The sequence below is a fragment of the Corvus cornix genome, chromosome 15 (genome assembly GCF_000738735.6).
Source record: "Corvus cornix cornix isolate S_Up_H32 chromosome 15, ASM73873v5, whole genome shotgun sequence".
NCBI classification, from domain to species: domain Eukaryota; kingdom Metazoa; phylum Chordata; class Aves; order Passeriformes; family Corvidae; genus Corvus; species Corvus cornix.
Window position 1 is genome coordinate 10,979,544 of NC_046345.1, and position 20,742 is coordinate 11,000,285.

Below are 20,742 nucleotides of genomic sequence, written 5' to 3' on the forward strand. Positions count from 1 at the left end.
GGGGCATCCCCCGCCCAGTCTGCTTCACCTACCTTGGTGGTGCCAAGGGGTGGAGGTGGGCCCAGGATCTCCCGCCAGGACTGGGACAGCTCCAGGTCCTGGGACAGCTGTTGGCTTTCCTCTGCTGCAGGGATGCGCTTCCGCTTATTTGCAATGGGAACCAGTGGCTGAGGGATCTTGACAGCCCCAAAGTCTTCTATGTCACCCACCTGTGAGTTGGGTGTCCCCTCTGCAGGCTGGCAGGCAAGAACCTGAGGGAGCAAGGAGAGCAGGAGGATGTGGGCTGCAAGAGAAAAGTCACACTGGCACTGCCAGCACCTTCCCCTCACCCTCTTTACCTGTCTCTTGCCTTCTGAAACAAAGAGCTCATTGATTTTTTTCTGTTTGTACACATCATTCTTCTCCAGGAGTTTCTTGTGAAGCCAGTCTGGGTGTCGGACCCGTGGCACTGGGTTCTTCACCTGCAGAGTAGCTCAAAATCACACCAAGTCCCCTGCCCAAATCCTTCCTCCTGTCCAGCCCCCCACTGCTCTGTACCTGCTGCAGGGCTGCAGGAATGGTGATGATTTTCTGGATGGTGCTGCCCAGTCTCTCGATGTAGTAGTCCCAGTCCAGGATCTGGGAAGAGGACAGAGCATGGGCAGTGAAGAAAGCCAAGCAGAAGGGCCCCCAGACACAGGATCAAACATCCCAGTAGCACCCCAGCCCCCTGCTTTGTGAGCACAGGAAGCCACTGCCCAGGTTGTGCCTCCAAAAGGTTGAGCCCCTGTCCCAGATGCAGGGCCATCTGCAGGGATGCCTCACTCACTGCACGGATGTTGAAGTCCTGCAGCGATGGGCTCTTCAGCCATTTTCGGAGGTAGTGTTTGCGCACGCTGGGCTCGGCTTGGAAGATGGCAAGGGGGATGGCCCTGGGGAAGGCAGGGAATCAATGTCCTAGCACCCCACGATCCATTCTCCCAGCCTGTGGAGATCCTCCAGGCTTCTTCTCAACCCCTGCAAGGCCATTAGGCTGTACAGTGTAACCCATTGCCCTGCTCATGGCCTGTGCCAGACACAGGTGATCACCTGGCCACGTATTTCAGCTCCCTCCCTTCCTGCTACCTGCCCATCCCCTCTTGGTTTCTCCCACACTGCCAGAAGCCCTGGCCCCTCCAGGTGGGGTTACCTCTCGGTGACTGGAGACCCTTCTGGTTTCTTGGAAATGATGAAGCGACAGCTCAGTCCTGCGTCCTTCACCATCTGGTCCCCCAAAAACTCTGCCAGGCGCTTGGCAGTGCTGATGGAGGTGGACTTCTGCTCCCCGTAGTCTTCCAGTTTGCGTGACATGGACCGGTTCTCTGAGATGAGCTCAAACAGCTCTGAATCGGGCATGTTGGCAGCCTGAAAGACAGGGAAAAGCCCAAAGTTAGCAAGAACTAATGATCAAACTTTGCTGCTGTCAGGAACAGGGAGCACCACACACAGCTGATGTCTCTTCACAGGGAGCCTGGGAATTGCTTCCTGTTACAGCTGCCAGTGGGATCTATAGAAAAGAGGGCGCTTGGGTTTCAGGCTGGCACCAGTTTGTGCCATGGCTGGGCTGTGGCAGCACAGCTTTGTGTTGTGCACACAAAGTTGGGCTCACCAAGAATGTGTTGTAAAACAGCATCACAAAATGAAGGACTGTAGAGGACCAGAACTAAGCATGTTTTGTCTCAAACATTCTGAGTATTGCTACAGGAAAGGTGTGATTGAAGGAGAGGGTCCCGCGGAGGTGTGGGAGTGCTGTTCTGAGCCAATTCCCTGCCGTGCCTTAAGACTTATGCTTAGTCCCCTCTCCAGCTTACATCCAGAAGGGCTGGCTGTGCATGAAAGGGAGAAAATAGGTCCCCTCTCTCTCTTTTCTTTTTCTCCTCTCTCTTCCACTTTCTTTGTCTCATTGTTTGCCCTAGCTCTGGACCATTCATGTGGCATGACCAAAGCAACACCAACACAGATCTAAGGACTGGTGATACTATTTGTTTTGTTCCCTTGCTTTGCCTGAGCAAAGGAGGGCCATCATATTCTACTTCTTACTTTGTACTGAACCCTGTTGTGGGAGTGGGGAGCTTGTGTAAAGGTGTGTTGTGGCTTGTTAGCCAGGACCTTTGAGTAGCAGTAGTTTTGACTCGTGCCAGCACCTTTGTGTGATGGTGTGTTGCAGCTTGTTAGCCAGTGCCCTTGAATATTGGTGGTCTATTGCAGCTTGTGAGCCAGTGCCTTTTGAGGAGCTTGTGGTGGGAGTTGAGAACTTCTTAAAGTGTTCTGTACAAAATTAAGGGCTTGCTTGCTTCCACTCTTGTGGAAGTCTATTGTAAGAATTGGCTTGTTGGCCAGCACCTTTTGAGTCTAAGCAGTGGGCTGGTTGCTGGAGTTACAGCAACTGTACAATAAAATGTAAGAGTTCCTGACACGTGATTGGTGTCTTTGTTCAACCTGACCAGTAAATCATGACAAGGACCCAGTCAGACTCTTGTTCCCTCCCACCCCCTTGTCTCATAAAATCACAGAATCATTTGGGTTGAAAAGCTCTCTAATATCACCGAGTCCAACCATTCCCCCAGCATTGCCAAAACCACCACTAACCCATGTACTCCCGTGCCACATCCACACAGCTTTTAAATTCCTCCAGGGATTGGGACTCTACCACTGCCGTGGGCAGCCTGTGCCAGAGCTGGACAGTCTTTCTGGAGATGAAATTTTCTCTGTTACTCAACCTAAACCTCCCCTGCTGCAATTTGAGGCCATTTCCTCTCATCCTGTCACTTGTTCCCTGGAAGAAGTGCCCAACTCCCACCTGGTTCCACCCTCCTGTCAGGGAATTGTAGAGTAAGAATGTCTCCCTGATCCTCCTTTTCTCCAGGCTGAGCCCCCACAGCTGCTCCTCATCAGACTTGTGCTCCAGCCACTTCTCCAGCTCTGTTCCCTTCTCTGGACATGCTCCAGCCCTTCAATGTCTTTCCTATCATGAGGGGACAAAAACTGACCCCAGGGTTCAAGGTGCCTCACCAGTGTCCAGCACTGGAGGGATGGTCACTGCCCTGGTCCTGTTGGCCACGCTATGGGTGGTACAGGCCAGGTGCCATTGCCCTTCTTGTCTACCTGGGCACGTGTTTAGTCACTGTTGATCAACACCCCCAGGTCCTTTCCTGTCAGGCGCCTTTCCAGACCCTTTGTCCCCAGCCTGGAGCATTCCGTGGGGTTGTTGTGACTCCTGTGCAGGACCCAACAGTTGACCTTGTTGAACCTCACACCACTGGCCTCAGTCCATGGATCCAGACTGTCCAGATCCCTCTGCAGAGCTTCCTGCCCTCCAGCAGACCCACACTCCCACCCAGCTCAGTGTCATCTGTGAAGTGACTGAGGGTGAAAGAAGTACAGGGGACTACTGACTCTGCAAGCAAAGTCCACCCTCCCACAGTGCCCGACCAGCTTGGATGCTCCTCCCCAGGCTCCACCTCAGAGCACAGATGTGCTGAGCTGTGCCTACCTTGCTGTAGAGCACATCCAGCCAGTAATCAGCCACCTTGGCCACAGAAGCGTAGACCTCCTCCAGGGTGCTGCCTTTCAGAAAGGCTTCGAACACAGACGACTGGAATATCTTCACCAGCTGCAGCTCTCCCCGGCGTTTCACCTCAAACCCCTTCAGCTCAGCCAGGGACCCGTCCTCGTTGAACACAGCGTACCTAGGAGAGAGCATGAATAAACCTGGCCTGCACCAAAGGACATGTCCCCAGGGTGCTGGTGGTGTCCCTCCTGCAGGGTGCTTCTCCCCATGCCACTGTACCACCATCCAGCACATTCAAAAGAGCCACAGCAGCACCTGGATAATCTCAAGTATCTACAGCTTCTCTAGCAACCATTTTACCTTGGTCTGGAAAAGGACATCAGCTCTTGCACCAGCTCATCTACACTGACTCATCAAACCACAGGGGAAGGGACCTTAAAGATTATCCAGTCCCACACCCCTGCCATGGGCAGGGACACCTTCCACTAGACCAGGTTGCTCCGAGCCCTGTCCAGCCTGGCCTGGAACACAGTGGGGCAGCCACAGCTTCTCTGGGCAACCTGTGCCAGGGTCTCACCACCATCACAGCCAAGAATTCCTTCCCAATATCCCATCTATCCCTGCCCTTTGGCAGTCTGAAGCCATTCCCCCTTGTCCTGTCCCTCCCAGCCCTTGTCCAGAGTCCTCCTCCAGCTCTCCTGAAGCCCCTTTAGGCCCTGGAAGGGGCTCTAAGGTCTCCCTGGAGCCTTCTCCTCTCCAGGTGAGCACCCCCAGCTCTCCCAGCCTGGCTCCAGAGCAGAGGGGCTACAGCCCTTGGAGCATCTCCGTGGCCTCCTCTGGACTCAATCCTGCAGCTCCACGTTTTCTTGTGCTGAGCGTGCCAAACCTTGATGCAGCACTGAGGGTAAGGAGTGACCTTAACTGGTGGAGGAGTGACCTTAACTGCATATAAGTAAGGGGGGGGAGATGAGAGCCCAAGTGGGGAAATGAAGATATTAGGAAGAGATTTAGAAAGAAGGAAACTGTCAACACCATTGCTGGCAGAGGGGTTGAAACTGGATGCAGCCATGACACACCTAAGGGATCATTCCTCCTTCTTGCCTTTTCTCTTGCATTGTTTTGCCTTTCACAGCCCTGAAAATTACCTGTATGTCTCAAAAAAACCCCAAACCACCACTGTGGGAATGATCAGTGAGGAGAGGGGATACTCAAACCTGCTTGGCCAGCCCTTCTCCCACCTGCCCACATTCCCATCAGCACAGCCTTTCCTTCCTCCACCAACCATGGTGCCTGCAGCCACCTCCAGGTTGTTGTGCTTGGAGAGTGGCCAGGAAATAAATGCCCTTTCTAACATCCCCAAACTATAGGAATCCAGAGGACCTGAGGGGAGTCCTATGAGCACAGCCCACTCAGAGTTGGGCAACACTTTGACTCCTGAAGAAGGCATTGACTGCTTGGGGAGGGGCACTGGAAGGGAATGGTGTGTGCTGAACCTCCTTCTGTCAGGGATTAAGCACAAAAAAGTCCAGAATTGTGAGGACAGAGGGTGCTGGGGATAACAACAGCATTTTTTTGAGTCATATCCAGGTCTGCCCCCCAAAATAATGGATGCTACTGCTCTAGCTCATGTTCATGGTTAGGAGGTGGTCATTGAGAAATCACTACAGTTTGGGTAAACTATCCTATAATGTGACGGTAATGGCAGAACCCAGTCCCACTTACAGACAGAGAAGGAAGGGGAAACACATAGGAGAAGTGTTACTGGAAGTCTTTTAACTCCTGAGATAGGAAGGTAGGAACTGCTAAGTTTAAACAGATTAGATTGAATACAAGCAGTATTAGAAATCCTCAGAAGGAAAGTCAAAGTTCTCCTGCACACCTCAGAGCCAAACAGGGAGATGTCTGGGCACCAGGTTGGAGAAATGTCATGTTGCTGTTATCTGCTAAAATTTACTGCCATAGTAGCTGGATTTGAAGATGATCTGATGTAAGGAACTTGCCATTTAAAGCCAGTGAGTCAAGTGCTGCTGGCTCTAGGGGCAAGGACCAACATGCCCCACATGCGCAAAGGCAACGAGATCCTTAGTCTGTTAGCTCAGGGAAAGAGACAGTATTTCAAGCTTTGAAATCTCACCTTTTCTTCAGCTTCTTGCCCTCCTCTTTGGAGGCTGGAAGGATCATGGCCAAGTATGGACCATCCACTTCAAAAAAGATGCTGTTCTCTGAGCGCGTGATGTATGTGAGTGAGGCTGGATCCTGCAGTTCTTGGTACTGGTCATTTGTGAAGCCTTCCTGTGGCACAGCCCCAGAAGAACAGCTTCAATCCACAGCTGTCTGGTCACACAAGGGGAAGCCCCTGGGACACACCCTGCCCAAAGGGACCCCTGAGCATCCCTCTGAGAGCTGCAGCACAAGTTAGGACTCAAAAGTCAAAACACCTGTCCTGCCTGCTGAGAAGAAAGTCTTTGGACCCTAAAATGATATTTTCTTGTCTTAGAGAGCCTGGAGTGAGCAGAGGATAGGTTTAGACCTTGCTCTGGACTCCCTACCTGCACAGGTAAGCATGCACCTAACCTGGCCTCTTACAGACCCCCTCTCTGATGGGGGATATCAAACCTCTTTCTCCACTCAGATGCTCTCCAGGGCCATCATCCCCGACATCTCACTCACTACATGGGAAGTGGAGATGGAAAAGGGGCTCTCCCCACTCATCAGCTCTCTACCTCCTTTTCCCAGGCTGCAGAGCTGGCCTAGACAGGTGCCAGACTCACCTTCACCAGGATGTTCAGCATGGCACCTGGGTAAGAGATGGTCACTTTTGGCTTCTTGATATTGGTTGACTTGATGACGAAGTTCTCTGGGAAGCTGTTGGGAAGGACACACCAAATCCCATCGGTATCCAGTTCCAGAGGTCTCCTAAGGAAGGAAGGCTACTGTCAGGAGCAGAGTGGATGAGAGATGAGGATCAGCTCTGTGCTCCCCCATGAAGACAGTAGCAGCCTGTTGCATCTACTCTGTTCCCTTCTGCAAAGCAAACCCTCAAATTCAATACAGCAGTGTCAGGAATCTGAATGCTCCTAGAATCAAAGAATCACAGAGCGCTTGAGATTGGAAGGGACTTTAAAGCTCATGTCAATCCAACAACTCCTTGCCATGGGCATGGACAACTTCCCCTAGACCAGGTTACTCCAAGCCCTGTCCAACCTGGCCTTGAAACCCTTCCAGGGACAGGGCAGCAACAGCTTCTCTGGGCAACTTGTGCAGGGAAGAATTCCTTCCGAATATCCCATCTAACCCTGCCGTCTGTCAGTGGGAAGCCATTCCCCCTTGTCCCACCACTCCTGGCCATTGCCCAAAGCCTGTCTCCAGCTCTCTTGGGAATCCCTTTAAGCACTTAAAGGAGCTCTAAGGTCTCCCTGGAGCCTTCTCTTCTTCAGGATGAAAATCCCCAGCTTTCTCAGCCCTTCCTCATAGGAAATGTGTTCCATCCCTCTCAATACTCGAGTGTTTAACATGTTCCCACACCTGTCCTAGAAGCAGACAGACCTTCCCCAGCTCAGCACACACTCACCCAATCTGCTCGATCAACTCTCTGGCCTGGGTGATGATATTTGCCCCTGTGAAGCAGACAATGCCAGCCATTTCCATGGAGTACCAGCGAGCTCTGTGAGCAGAGGAGTTACAGTTAAGATCATTACATGATCCCTCCAAAACCCAGCTATGGAAGGGCAGGAGGATCTCTAGGGGAAGGAGGGCAAGAAACACATCAACACTGGGCCTTGGAACATTGTTCTCCTATGAAGTCCTCTACTTACGATGCTCCAGAAAAGCTGAAAACCCACTAACAGACAAGATTCCCATCATTTAATGTCTGGTAAGAGTCTCCAGGATGAGAAGTAATGGGTAGAAGCAAGAGGAGAGTGTTACAGGCAGGACCTACTCTCATCTTGGTGTTTCAGGAAGCGACTACCTCACCAGGACAATCCTGGTTTACAAGGGTCCTCTCTAGAGGACCCTGGATGGCCCAGGGGAGACTTACCCCTTCCGCATGACATATCCATAGAAGGAGTTGAGGATGCACTTGTGGGCCAGCTGCAGGGAGTCATAGAGGATCTCCATGTTCTTGCAGCGTTTCACTTCAGAGGCATCTCCCACCTCCACTGCTGCAGATAGCTTCTTCTTCCACACCTGCATGCCAAGGGCAGAGTCAGGACAATTCCACATATCACTACTGGTAGCACCCAACTGGTTTCCAGTCAGGCCCAGTATAGCATTGCAGCTCTACAGGAGTATCTTTGCTGAAGATCAGCATCATGAGTCGAACATCCCATTTTCTTTTGCAGCACGGGAGGGGTTGGCCAGAGGTGCTCTGTCACTTGTCAGAAAAGACTTGTAGCTCCCACCATTGATCAGAATTCAACCAGCATCAGCTGTGCTGCACCATATGTGTGCAGGGAAGAACGCAATACACTGTCTGCTGCAATCCATGATGCCTGGCTAACAGCAGAACCACCAGTGTAGAAAAAGCCTCTCTGCTAGCCCTGGGAATCATGGCAAAAGAGGCAGCTGGGAGGAACTGCAAAGCAACAGGCTCTTTAATTAACTCTGCCAGACACAGAGCCCCAGGGCCTCCTAGAATGGTTTGGGTTGGAAGGGATCTTAAACGCATCTCATCCCACCTCCTGCCTTGGGCATGAACACCTTCTACTAGACGAGGCTGCTCTAAGTCCCATCCAACCTGGCCTTGGACACTTTGAGGGATAGGGCAGCCACAGCTTCTCTGGTCAACCGGCGCCTTACCTCCGTCACAGGGAAGAGTTTCTTCCCAATAACTAATACAACCCTGCTCTCTATCAGTGCGAAGCCAACAGAGTAATTCTCTGAGGTTTTCAGCAAGGCACAAGAGGTGTCCAGGCTTGGCAAGAAAATTTGACCAGCACCCAAGCTTGATACCTTGTGCAGCCCCTTGAACTCATATCGGCGGTCCCGGAATGCTCGCACTGTGTCCACATAGAAAGAGTTCTCTCGTTGGCAGATGGTGGTGACTCGCTCCTCCACCTTGGTAACATGGATCTTCTTGTATGCCTTGCGGCAGTAATCTGGTTAAGGGAGGAGGAAGAGGGAGGTTCTCAGGGATGGGTGCCCTGCTACAGAGGGATGGGCACAGTAGGGATAGGGAGGCAGGCAGCTAAGCATAAGGCATGGGTAAGTGGGGGAGAGTCCTACTGCAAAGGGGGAGGAAGATCCCAGTATGGAAAGAAGCAGCACCTCTTCATGGAGGTGGAGGGCAAGGGGGAAAACAAACTAATCATATGGCCCACCTACAAACCCAGGCTTTGCCTCCAGCCAACTGGGTGGTTCTGCTGGACAGCATCCCTCCAGGTGATAGGATAATGTGATGTTTCCCTTTCATTAACTGGCTTTAATTAGCAACCTTACAAAAAATTGAGCCATTCATATTTCAGCTCAAATCTGTGGCTCTCTAAGACAAAGGGAAACACTGACAGAGGTAGCAGTGCCTGGCTCCTCTTAGGAAGCACGCATGAGTCTGTTGGGATCCTGGAGAAGTTCTGAGACCAGCCTGACCTCACCCCACAGCCCTAGGAGGGGTCACTACTGCTGAACACCACTCACAGTCCAGGTTGCAAAACATTGCCAGGATCATGACCTTGATTTGTTTTTTTTACCTGCCAGGCGCTTTTTCTCATACTTGGCTTGTTCTTCCTGGGAGAGCTCATGGAAGGCACGGGGTGGTCCATCAGCGAACAAGGGAGGGAACTTCTCTGACTCCAGCTGCTGCTGGATACGGTGATACTCGCTGCGGCTGGCAGGCACTGCAGAGAAGAGCAGTGATGAGTCTCCCAGGGGAGAAGCAGGAATTTGGCTTAATCTCTGTGGGCTGGACTACATGGTTCTTCCTATACTTACTGAACTCTCCTCTCCACTGCCATGTCATCCGGCGCTGGCAGTTGGCACCCGGCTTGTTGAAATCACAGGCAGCACATGTGGCCTCATCCACCATGGCCGAGGGCTGGATGCGGTAACAGACACAGAGGTGTTAGAAGGGACAGGTCCCCAAATGAGAACTCATGCCAGAACAGGTGCTGAGTGGCAGGAGAGCACAGGTGTGAACATCAGAGATGGCACTCAGTGAGTTCCCCTTTCCAGAGCCTTTCAGGAGCACACACCCCTCAAAACAACAGCTGGGTTTTTGGGAAGAGCTCTAGCTAAAGCTGTAGCTGAGTCTCTGAAGACCTGTGCATCCACAGAAGGACAATAGAGCTGGGGAAGCGGCTGGAGCACAAGTCTGATGAGGAGCAGCTGAAGAAGCTGGGGGGCTCAACCTGGAGAAAAGGAGGCTCAGGGAGGACATTCTTGCTCCTACAACTCCCTGACAGGAAGGTGGATCCAGGTGGGGGTCAGGCTCTGCTCCCAGGGAACAAGTGAGGAAACAGCCTCAAGTTGTGCCAGAAGATGTTTAGGTTGGATATTAGGGGAAAATCCTTCACTGGAAGGGTGATCAGACGTTGGCACAGGCTGCCCAGAGTGGCATTCTTCTGAAAGGATTAAGCCATGTGGATGTGCCACTTGGGCACATGGGTTAGTGGTGGTTTGGCAATGCTGGCAGAGTGGTTGGACTCAATGGTCTTACAGGGCTTTTCCAACCAAAATAATTCTGTGATTCCACAATTCCATGGCAGCTTGACCAAATTTCACACCCAGCCTTATCTGCTTCCCCTGCCCTGTGCAGAAAGCTCAGCCCTTGCTGTTAAGGGGATCCAGAGGAACCATCAAGGTCATCTGGAAGTCAGATTAGGAGAGACAAGATTGATATTACCCACCTGCAACCTGTTGGTCAGGATGATGTTGGGGTACATGGCCCCCACATCCAGATGATAGATAAGAGGACACTCAATTCTGTTGGGAACATCCTTCAGGGAATTCAGTTTGACCTTGATTTCATCACAAACCTGTGGTGAAATAAAGAGAAGTGAAACTAGGGCAGGAAGGAGTTAATGAGCCAAATACTTGTTAAATTTGGTTCTTCTTCACAGGGACACCTGCCACAGGCTCTGGGGATGGATCTAAAGGATCAAAGGAGCAGATGAAGGACTCCTTGACCACTGGTGCTTTAGGTTTTGATTTGAACCTCCAGGGCAAGCTTTTCTGTAGGGATACCTGGAAAGTAGGAGCAGCTGCTTCCTAAATATGACTTGATCAAGGACCTTTTCAGTGCAAATGGGTTAATGGAGACAACGGCAAAGACCACAGGTTCCCAGTCTAGTGCTGCCCTCCAAGAAACTCCAAACTTTGATTTGGAGAGGGGCAACCTGCACTTTTGTAGCTGATAAGAAGTGGGGAACAAGAGGAACAAGAGTGTTTGGGATATCTGAGGGGTCTGCCTTCTCCCTAAATTCCTTCCCAGCTCTCTCAGAGCTTTGCTCCTGGTTGAACCTGTGATGGGAAAAGCAGGAGCTGCATTCCTCAGATGGGGCAGAGACCCTCATCCCCAGGCTGGGCTGCAGGACTCAGCCTGTAGATGGGCTTCTTAGTCTCTCTTTGTTGAGCATAAACCAAACCCAAACAAGACTTTTAGAGCTGCAGTCCCAGTTTCCTGCCCAGGTCAGCTGTGCTGTGGGTGCTCTACCTCCTGGAAGTTGGTGACCTGATTCAAGGGCAGACCCTCCTCCTCCTCGATGGCGTGCTGCAGGGTCTTCTCCACGTGCTGCACCAGGAAGTCAAAGGCAGCAGGATTCTACAGGGACATGGAGATGGCAGTGAGGCCATAGGTAGCTGTCCCTGGCTGCAGGCTGGCAGGTCCTACCCTGCACCCCTGTCCCTGCTTGGCTTGGGAATCTCTAGGCTGTAAGGGACATGTTGAGGCACTGGGGGAGGTGATGGAGGTTAGCAGTCAAATCCAGAAACAGGTAAAAGACCCTCAGGAAGGCTTCAGAAGAAGCTCAGTTTGGAAGAGAGGACAGGACCCCAAGCTACAGAGGCATAACTTCCAAGAACCACTGGCTGAAAAACTAGCCCAAAACCCCATTTCACCACCATCCCCTGCTGTCAACAAGCTCTGGCATGCTTCCAGTATGTGACACTTGCTCTCCCAGTGCAGCATAGATGGCCACTTAGAGACCTCCTCCCATCCCAGCCCAGCCCAGCCCAGCCCAGCCCAGCCCAGCCCAGCTTCAGGTAGCAAGGGTCTCTTGGAGTTTGCCAAGCATTGGAACAGGCTGTTGAGCCAATGGTGAAATCACCATCCCTGGAAGTGTCCAGAAAACATGCAGATGTGGCACTTGGGGACATGGTTTAATGGTGGCCTTGGCAATGCTGGGTTAACAGCTGGACTTGGCAACATCAAAGGGCTTTTCCAACCTTACTGATTCTGTGATTCTAGGTGCTGCCCAAGCCCAGCAGGGACACACTGGAGATGCCAACAACAGTGGAAGAGTCATCCCTCCCCACCATGGTGCTCCATGAGGACAGGGCCTGGCTGCTGACCCATTACCATTTTGAAGCGGCAGGGAATGTCGCTGCGGAAAACCCCAGATTCCAGTGCTTCCACGTGGCCTCCCACGTAGGTCTCCGAGTCCAGCACATGTCCATCTTCTGTAAGTTTGTTGAATTCCTGCTCCTGCTTATTGGGGAAGATGATGTTGGCATGGTAGGCCTGAACCATCAGCAGTGCCTCACACAGTGTACCAGATCCTTTTCTTAACACCTGCACAAGAGAAACCAAAGCTGGTTTAAAATTCAAAAATAGTAGATTTAGATATTAGGAGGAAATTCTTCCCTGTGAGGGTGGTGAGGCACTGGACTGGCACAGAGAAGCTGTGGCGGCCCCATTCCTGGAAGTGTTCCAGGCCAGGCTGGATGGGGCTTGGAGCAATCTGGTCTAGTGGAAAGTGTCCCTGCCCTTGACAGGAGGGTGGACGAGATTATCTTTAAGATCCCTTCCAACCCAAACCAGTCTGTGATTCAGCAGAAGTGCTGTCCCAGCACTGGCAAGACTGGACTGTCACAAAATGAGCTGGACAGCTTCAGTTGGTGACACATCTGCAACACCACTCCACCGTCAAGTGCCTTAGTCAGCTCAACCAGGTGGGAACAGTTTCTACATGCTTAGCATCAACAACTTCCCAGCCATCCTCCCTACAGCTGACAACAGCCATCAGGAGACCCAGCTCTGCATGGCCATGACTGCAAGTGAACTTGGCTGAGCATGGCACATCAGCCATCCTTTTGTGCTCCAGCCCTGCACTGCCAAATCTCAGGTATCTTCTTCTTATAGAAAAACCTGTCTCCAAACACCCCACAGCTGTAGGTGAAAGGAGTAGCCTCTAAATCCACCCTCCTTTCCTCCCTGCCACACATGCAGAGTGTCTAGGCAGTGGGAATCAGATCTGTGGCCAGAGCATCCCTGCAGCATGGGAGACATGGCACTTCACCCAGCAAAGAGATCATCATTTTGGGAAAGCCCGCACCTCATCAGGCTCCATGGGAATGATGGTACACAAGGCAAAAATGAAGGGATGCACATACTTCATATACATGTAGTAAGTAGCAACGGCATCAGACACTGAGTAGGTGGCCAGGGTCTGTCAAGGAACGAGAGAAGCAAATTAATCCCAATCCCATGTGACGGAGTGGCTCAATAACAATGATCTTTCATTGCTTCCTGCTGGACATTCTCATATCAGCAGGAAGCAGGAAAAGGTGTATTTCTCCATAGCCTAGGTTGTAAAGAATAATGTGTTTGCTTCCGAGGTCATCCTGCTTTAGCGCTAATCAAACAGCAACATGTCAGCTCTAACTGACAAGGAACAGGGAAGATGAGCTGAAGGCAAAGAATCCACCCAGTTTGGGTCTCAGGAAGCTGCTAGAGGCCTCAGCAGAACCTCCTGCCTGTGACACCCGGAGCACTAACCCTCTCCTGTTCCCCCAGCAGGTCTCAGTTCTTTGTGGTGTTTCTGATTTCAGTGGTGTTTTTCACCCCACACTGATGTAAATAAATACAGAGAATGTACAGTGAAATGCCAGGGCCAGAAACACTTCAGGGGAATCCTGTTCCTTCTCCCTGTGAGCTCTAAGGCATTGAAAGTCTGGAGAGACAGATTCAGTTAATTTCTCAAAATCCACTTTAACTTACAGACTCAGTCATAGTGCAGCTGCTCTAGGCTTGTTTCTGCATAGAGCACAGGGAGGGAATACCTGAGGCTCCTCTGTGGCCATCCGGCACATCTCCTCAGGGTCCAGCTCCACTGGATCGTAACCCAGTTTTGCTTTAGCTGCTGCTTTCAGGTTGTGACTTCCCACTGGGAGGTAACTGTCTCTCTTCACCCACCTGGACCAAATCAGGAAAATATCAGTTTGTGCAGAAAAACCAGCCCTCACCTTCAAAACAGGCTCAAGATTGGGAAGGGGACCTCAGCTACCACAGGGACCTCTCACTAAGGACAGCTCAGCATCCAAGAACAGTGGGGTACAAGGCTGTCCAACTTCAGCTAGCCCAACCAGAACAAACCCCACTGTCCATCCCACCACCACTGCTCATAGTTTCCACCTTCCAGCTCCCTCAGTGGCTTTAAGATAAATATTTCACCACTGGAGAAGACCCCACCAGAACTGCAGGGACATCCAGCTGTGCTCCAGAGCCCAGACTGCTCCAGGGGGGAAAACCCACATAAAACTCCAAAGTTCTCTCTTTTCCCATGTGTCCTTTCCTCTTCCATCTGTGTCAGGAGGCTGGTAGGTGGAGGCTATAGTCCCCTTCCCTGCTCCAATGGCTAGATCTTAACCCACTCCCTCTCCCTTTCTCTGTCCTCCCAAATCAGTGATCAAACACCCAAGGCTGCAGGACAAGAGTCAGCCCTGGGAGCCCTTCAGGAGAAGACTTGGCACCTCCTGTGAGATGCAGCATGCCAAGGGGAAGAAGACAACACAGAAATGGATTATTGCACAGCTGAAGAAGGTGACACAAAGCTTCCAACAGACAGAATGTAATAACAGTATTCAAATACAACCGTAGGTATTTCGTCTGAACTGAAGAGATAAAGACAAAGCTATGGGGTAGAGGGGCAGCATTCGGTACCTCAGACAGTCCATGTGGATACACTGGGATGCCTTGTACTCTCCCTGGCTATCCTTCTGAAACCCAATTTCCTGATACATATTAATTCCATGAGCTGCTGCTCTTGCTTCCACAAAGGGCCTGAGGAAAAAGGCAGTGTGAAGAGAAGGATCAGAACAGCCATTTTCCTGCATTCCAACAATGGTTCCATGACCACTTTGTTACAAACTGCCTAAAGAATTTTTCTTGTGATTTATCTGTGTATCTGGTCACAGGGAACGCTTCCTGCAGGACAAGTAGACACATCATTCCTGGAAGTGTTCAAGGCCAGGTGGGACTTGAAACAACCTGGTCTATTGGAAGGTGTCTCTGGTCACGGCAGCGTGGTTGGAGCAAGATGATTTTTAAGGTCTCTTCCAACCCAAACCATTTTGTGGTTCAAGAGGCAAACCTGCTTGCTTGTATCCTGCATCTGTAGGGGGAGGCATGTGGTCTCTCTCCCCCTGCTTCCCCAGGCTTGTCTGCACACCTCTTCCAATATCCTCCATGTCTCTTTTGACACTCTCCCTGCTCTCCCACGACTGGGCTCATCCATATGCTGACATTCCCACATTGCCAAGGGTTTAAAAGCAGCTCACACAAGTGCATGGGATTCTTCAGAAAGTCCTACTGCCAAGCCAATGATCACAGGATTTGGTGAGGTGCAGGACATGGCCACTCCGCATGTGGCCACATGGCTTCCCCATACTGTCTGAACTATGGAAGGATGTTGAGGATGGGACCTGACCCTGCCCTCTAGCTCAGGTGACACCTTGACAGTTTAGTCATCATCCCTGATCTTACCAGTCAAAGAAGTCTCCGTTGTATGTGACAATGATGGTGGGTTTGGTCTCCTGGACATGTTCAAACCATCTCTGGATTAAATGAGCCTGGGATGAAACAGAAAAGACATGTATTTTAAGGAACTTCATTTCCTCCACAGAGAGGCGGTGGATACCACCACACAGTTTGTTCCACCCTTCCCCCTTCCTCTGCACCTAGCCTGAACCTGACTTCTCTTACCCTTATTCCCAAAAAATGAAAGCACAAGCAGCCCTGCTGGATTTACCATGTTCCCTAGGAAGGCAATCTGCCAGGGAATGAGCTCTCTGGCCAAGAAAAGCTCCAGGCAGGTAAAACTCTGCAGAGCAGAACTGACTTACCTCATCTGGTTCATTGAAGACACAAAATGGACCCTCATACTCTGGCTTGGGAGTAAACTCAAAGTCTTCAATGTCCTCTGAGACAATCTCCCTGTTTGTGATCAAGTAGCCCTGAGGAGATGATAAGGAGGCAGTGAGGAGGACTGGGGTAACAGGCAACTCAAAAATGCTGTCCAAACAATGGGATGCTTTCCTCTTGAAAGCCAGAGCTTCTGTCAAGGAGGAACAACATTTTGGGAGTCATCCATTGAAGCATCATTGACTATCAGAAATGGAGGCCATGGAGAGACAACATGGGATACCAGTGTTGTCTCTCTCCCACAGAGAAGCACCAGCAACCTGGGCTGAGTTCCACAAAATTCGGTTTCCTGTGCATCACCCAGACTTTAATGCCATTCCCACAGCCACACATCATACAGCTGGCAGCATGGCAAGCCTGGAGCCAGCAGGATTGGAGGAGAATGCTAGGCTGCTTCCTGGCTTTACTGCCCAAGCCTGAAGGAAACCACCCTGGTATCCTTACCTGCCCATCAATCATGTAGGAGATCATCATGATCTGGTCTGTGTCTGCATCAGGAAACTTCAAAGGGAGTTTGGTTGTTTCAATATCAAAGGCAAGAACAACAGGATCCTGGGCAGGACCAAATCCATTAGAAAATATTCCAGAACTGACTTGAAGGGTGGTTCCCATAAAACCCAGTGTTGGCCCAGTAAGTGAACTAGAACCTCCCCATTAATCATTTTAGTGCTTTATCAACCCAAAAATCACTACCCAAGCCCAGTGTTCCCCCTGCCACCATGGTTTTACACTGGCAGTGTGTCAGAAACCAGTGGTGGGGGGTACACATCTGCACAGAGGACACTTGCTGGCCCAATGCTCACCGGCCGTTCCACAAGGTCATCTCGGCGGATGATTTCCGGGGGGTAGGTGTTGCCCCAGTATCGCACGTTGTACCAGTGAGCCTGTGGAGAGATGAGGGTGGGCAGTGCCTTATGACAGGGCCACATCCCCATGTCACTGTCCAGCTGCTGGGGATGGAACTGTGGCAATCACAGGCCGCCCAGAAGAAAGGCTCCAACTATGGCCATGCATTAATCAGTTAGCTTTTCTGTGTGCCATTAACTAAGGAGAAGCCCAGGAGAACAGAACTGAGCTCTAGACATGAGCTCATTGTCACCAATACTTTTGTAAAGGTGTTGGAGAGAAAAAACTCTTCTGCATTTCAGGAGTGTGACTTGGAAAGCAAAGCTCTTCTCTACTCACCACATGGATCTTCAGGTCGATGGAAAGGCGAACATGGTAGGGCACATCATACTCCCGCATATCCACAATGTTGTCCATCTGGTTGGCAATTTTTCTGGAGGCTCCTTGCTCATCTGTGCTTAGACTGCCCCCACTCAGAGCACTGGAAGAGCAGAGGGAAGCAGCTGCCTTACCCACGTGTCCATCTCCCAGGATGCCCAGTGGCACTGGTGACACCGGCAGCAGGAGTCAGGGACAGGAGAGAAACAGAAAACGTTGGATTATTTTTGTCTTGATCACAACTAGAAGTAAGGTTGCCCATTGCCTCTCTGGATCCTTTCACAGGGAACAGGTAAACTATTTGACAGGCAGCCAGAGATACCACCACATCCCATCCCATCAGCTCTGGGACCTCTTGATGTACACCACAGAGCTGGAAGGACCACCCTGAAGATGGGTGACAGAGAGGCAGAGCTGGGGTCAGACGCAGGCAGGATAATACCTCTGAGGCCAGCTGGGAAATAATCAAGAGGGTCTAATTATTAAGTGGGTGGTGAGGCAGTGGCACAGACTGCCCAGAGAAACTGTGGCTGCCGCATCCCTGGAAGTGTTCAAAGCCAGACTGGACATGGCTTGGAGCAACCTGGTCAAGACGAAGGTGTCCGCAGGTAGGTTGGACTAGATGGCCTTTAGAGGTCCCTTCCAACCCAAACTATTCCATGGTTCTATGAATTATTAACATGAGAGACTGACTGAATCCCCTACGGGGAGCTCCCACCTTGACAGCATGGCTGTGTAGACGTCACTCGCCTGGTCCTGCTCCCTGTTTTTCCTCACAGCAGGAGAGATCTCCTTCCGCACCTTCACCAAGTCCTCCACTGTGTTGAAGGACAGCTTGATGTAGTTCCTCTTCAGGCCCACCAAGTGGTTTGGCTGCAAAGCAGCAGGAGAATGGCAGCTCAGGGATGGGCACCATGAGAGAGGGATGGAAGGCCAACAAGACTGATGGAGGTGGAAGGATTGGCCAAAAAAGAGGTGCTGATGGGTGGGACAGTAAAGCACCGAGGAGAGATTCTGGTGGGTGTATCAAGAGCACAAGAGCAGCACAGCAAGAGCCCAGCTAGCCCTACTGCTTGTGCAGGCACCCACAAGTGGGATTTACCCAGGGAAAAAGATGAAGAATGGATCAAACATGAGCAGCATCCCCCTCCTGCAGTATGCTTCTTCCTCCAACCACTTTAATTCCAGAAATTAATGTCCTGAACACATTGTCTGAAACAGCTGATATGTTCAAGGAGAGGAATGTAATTACTGCTGATAAGCAATTAGCCATAATAAACACATTTCTGAGACGCCACAGCAGCACCAGGAGACTTAAGCATGCTGCTTTCTCTCCCTGCTCATCCCTTCCTACATCACTAGAGCTGTGCAAGGTCCAAAAAACCCCCACAGAGGGATACAGACCAGGTCCAAGTCCTCTTTGGGGACAGTTTCCAGCTTTGCAATCTTCCCTTGGAACTTCTTGGAGAGGAAGGAGGACACTTCCCGCTCACAGCCCTGTCAAGAGAGCCGGGGGCTGAGCAGTGCGTCCCTGTCCTTGGGAGGAGATCATCCCCAAGCAACCTGCCCAGGCGGTCTTGAGCTCCCCAAGATACTGTCTCCTTCCCTGGGGAGCTCAGCCCTGCCCCTCCTCACCTTCTGGGTGGCGATGTAGAAGTAGGGCTTGTAGGGTAGGGCCACCTAGGAAGAAGCACACAGACGATGGTGACAGATTCCCTTCCTGGAACACCGAACCCACTTGGTCCCTCCCGGTACCAACCTTGAAGCGGCTCCCATCCTCCTGGATGAAGTAGTAGTCCACTGCGCTCACCGACCGCCGGTCCTCATCCAGCACTTCCGTCTGCCCATGGGCACGAGGACTCAGCAAGGTCCCTCCATGGGACTCCCCCGGGACCCCACCATGGGACCCTTTCTGCCCGGGGCTTACCGGAGGTCTCTGTGCGGGACTTCCCTCCCCGTAGGGCCAGGGAAACATGGGAGGCCCAGTAGGGACATTGGGCCTTCACCCCCGAGTCGGGTCGGGGTCTATCTGTGGGAACCTCCTCGCTCGGCCCTACCGTGGGTCTCCCCAGGGGACTCCCTTCCCCACGCCTTATGGGGGGTATCTCCGTGGGACTCCTTCTACACCCCGGGCTGTATAGGGGGCCTCCCCATAGGACCCCTGCCCCCAGCCCTACCGGCGATAACTCCGTGGGACTACCATCCCTGGTACGGCTGGGGTGTCTCTGCGGGAAACCCCTCTCCAGGCCCTGTCTCCCCAAGGGACCTCCCCGTGCCCCATCTGTTGCCTGCTCGCCTCCCGCCGCGCCGGCCCGTACCGGGTGCATGTTGATGAGCCAGCCCGTCCGCTCACCGGGCTCCGTGGGCCGCTCGAAGCCGAACAGGGCGTCCAGCCGGTCCGTGCGCTGTGCCCGCTCTAGGCGCTTGAGCGCAGACAGCGCGGGAGCATCGTCACGGCCGGAGCCCGCGCCGTCCGCCGGCTCCCAGGGCCCGCCTGGCCGCCGGCCCCGCCGCGCTGTCTCGGGCTCGGCGCCGTCCCGCAGCCCCATCCCGGCCGGCCTGGGCCGCACGTCAGCGGAGCCGCGGGAGGAATTTCCCGCTCTGCACCCAGTTCCCGCGAGAGCGAACCCCGCACCGCGCCCCGTGGCGAGAGCACCAATCAGAACGCGGCGTCTCCTCCCCCTGGGGCACATCCCACCAATGACAGGCGGAGCTCTCGCCCCCCGTCCCGCCCCCGACGCGCGCCCCCGCCCTTCCGCGGCGACCCGGGCGGAGCGGCTGCCCCGGAGCTGCGGCGGCACCGGCTGCCAGGCTGCAGGTTTGTCCCAGCCCGGCGGTAGGGAGGACGGCCCAGCACACCCAGCGGAATCCTCTGTCCAGCCGCCGGAGCCCCGGAGCCGGGTCCTGCCCCGGCCCAGGATGTGCCTGCTGCTTTCCCCGTTGTGGATTCAGGCAGCAGCAAAGCTGAGCATAGGTCCCAGAGGCATACACACGGGTCCCAGAGACACATACGGACGCAGGCACAGGACACCCAGGACTCACGGGCACCAGATGCACAGACGGCCACCTGCAAGATACTGCTGTCATCAGCACCCTGCACAGGACCTACATATCAGGAAAATCCACAAACACCAGAGGTTTATGTCCAAGAAGGATACAGATGAGTCCTTCGACTTTATTCGAGAAAAGGGAGAGTGCATTGGGGCACACACCCCCGTGGTTTTCTCTCTCGAGGTTTCGGAGGATGCAGCCTCCCTTTTATCCTAACTCCCGGCCGCATGTTGTCCTGTTCCTTTCCCCATTGGCTGAGGAAGGTGCAGCCTTTCCGGACTGCCTATCCGATATCCCTTCTTGAACCTGTCATTTTACCCCAAAGTTCAGAAACTCCGGCTTGTCTGTTTCAGGCGTCAAGCTGTCAGGGCTCTGCAACGAAACTGCTGCCCAAAGTCAGTAAAGACATTAAGACCCATTTCAAAGACGTTAACACCCATCAAATTGTTTGTGAAGACATTAGCACACATCTTCCTTCTCACACATCACACCCCAGCCCCCATTCCCACACCCCTCCCCGTGTCTGGTGTCCCCCCAGTTCACACATTCAGCAGTGGCAAAGCCCAGGCTGATCCTTCTAGAA

General features: G+C 52.5%; 1 protein-coding gene across 1 annotated transcript in view; it reads right to left on the minus strand.

The window, feature by feature from the left end:
- The window catches only part of POLE (DNA polymerase epsilon, catalytic subunit), a 31,691-nt gene extending 12,034 nt beyond the window's left edge, over positions 1-19,657 (minus strand). The window contains exons 1-29 of the mRNA XM_010408567.3: positions 19,427-19,657; positions 18,868-18,948; positions 18,744-18,788; positions 18,513-18,605; positions 17,827-17,981; positions 17,070-17,211; positions 16,688-16,768; positions 16,329-16,436; positions 15,806-15,916; positions 15,447-15,532; positions 14,625-14,744; positions 13,745-13,877; positions 13,018-13,131; positions 12,042-12,254; positions 11,178-11,285; positions 10,372-10,500; positions 9,458-9,560; positions 9,217-9,363; positions 8,483-8,628; positions 7,569-7,717; positions 7,101-7,193; positions 6,301-6,445; positions 5,664-5,821; positions 3,512-3,707; positions 1,169-1,383; positions 809-911; positions 538-618; positions 339-461; positions 33-251 (exon numbers count right to left, since the gene is read on the minus strand). Coding sequence (XP_010406869.1) covers positions 33-251; positions 339-461; positions 538-618; positions 809-911; positions 1,169-1,383; positions 3,512-3,707; positions 5,664-5,821; positions 6,301-6,445; positions 7,101-7,193; positions 7,569-7,717; positions 8,483-8,628; positions 9,217-9,363; positions 9,458-9,560; positions 10,372-10,500; positions 11,178-11,285; positions 12,042-12,254; positions 13,018-13,131; positions 13,745-13,877; positions 14,625-14,744; positions 15,447-15,532; positions 15,806-15,916; positions 16,329-16,436; positions 16,688-16,768; positions 17,070-17,211; positions 17,827-17,981; positions 18,513-18,605; positions 18,744-18,788; positions 18,868-18,948; positions 19,427-19,657 — 3,828 coding nt within the window. The remainder of the gene's footprint in view (positions 1-32; positions 252-338; positions 462-537; positions 619-808; positions 912-1,168; positions 1,384-3,511; positions 3,708-5,663; positions 5,822-6,300; positions 6,446-7,100; positions 7,194-7,568; positions 7,718-8,482; positions 8,629-9,216; positions 9,364-9,457; positions 9,561-10,371; positions 10,501-11,177; positions 11,286-12,041; positions 12,255-13,017; positions 13,132-13,744; positions 13,878-14,624; positions 14,745-15,446; positions 15,533-15,805; positions 15,917-16,328; positions 16,437-16,687; positions 16,769-17,069; positions 17,212-17,826; positions 17,982-18,512; positions 18,606-18,743; positions 18,789-18,867; positions 18,949-19,426) is intronic.
- Positions 19,658-20,742: the final 1,085 nt, after the last annotated feature.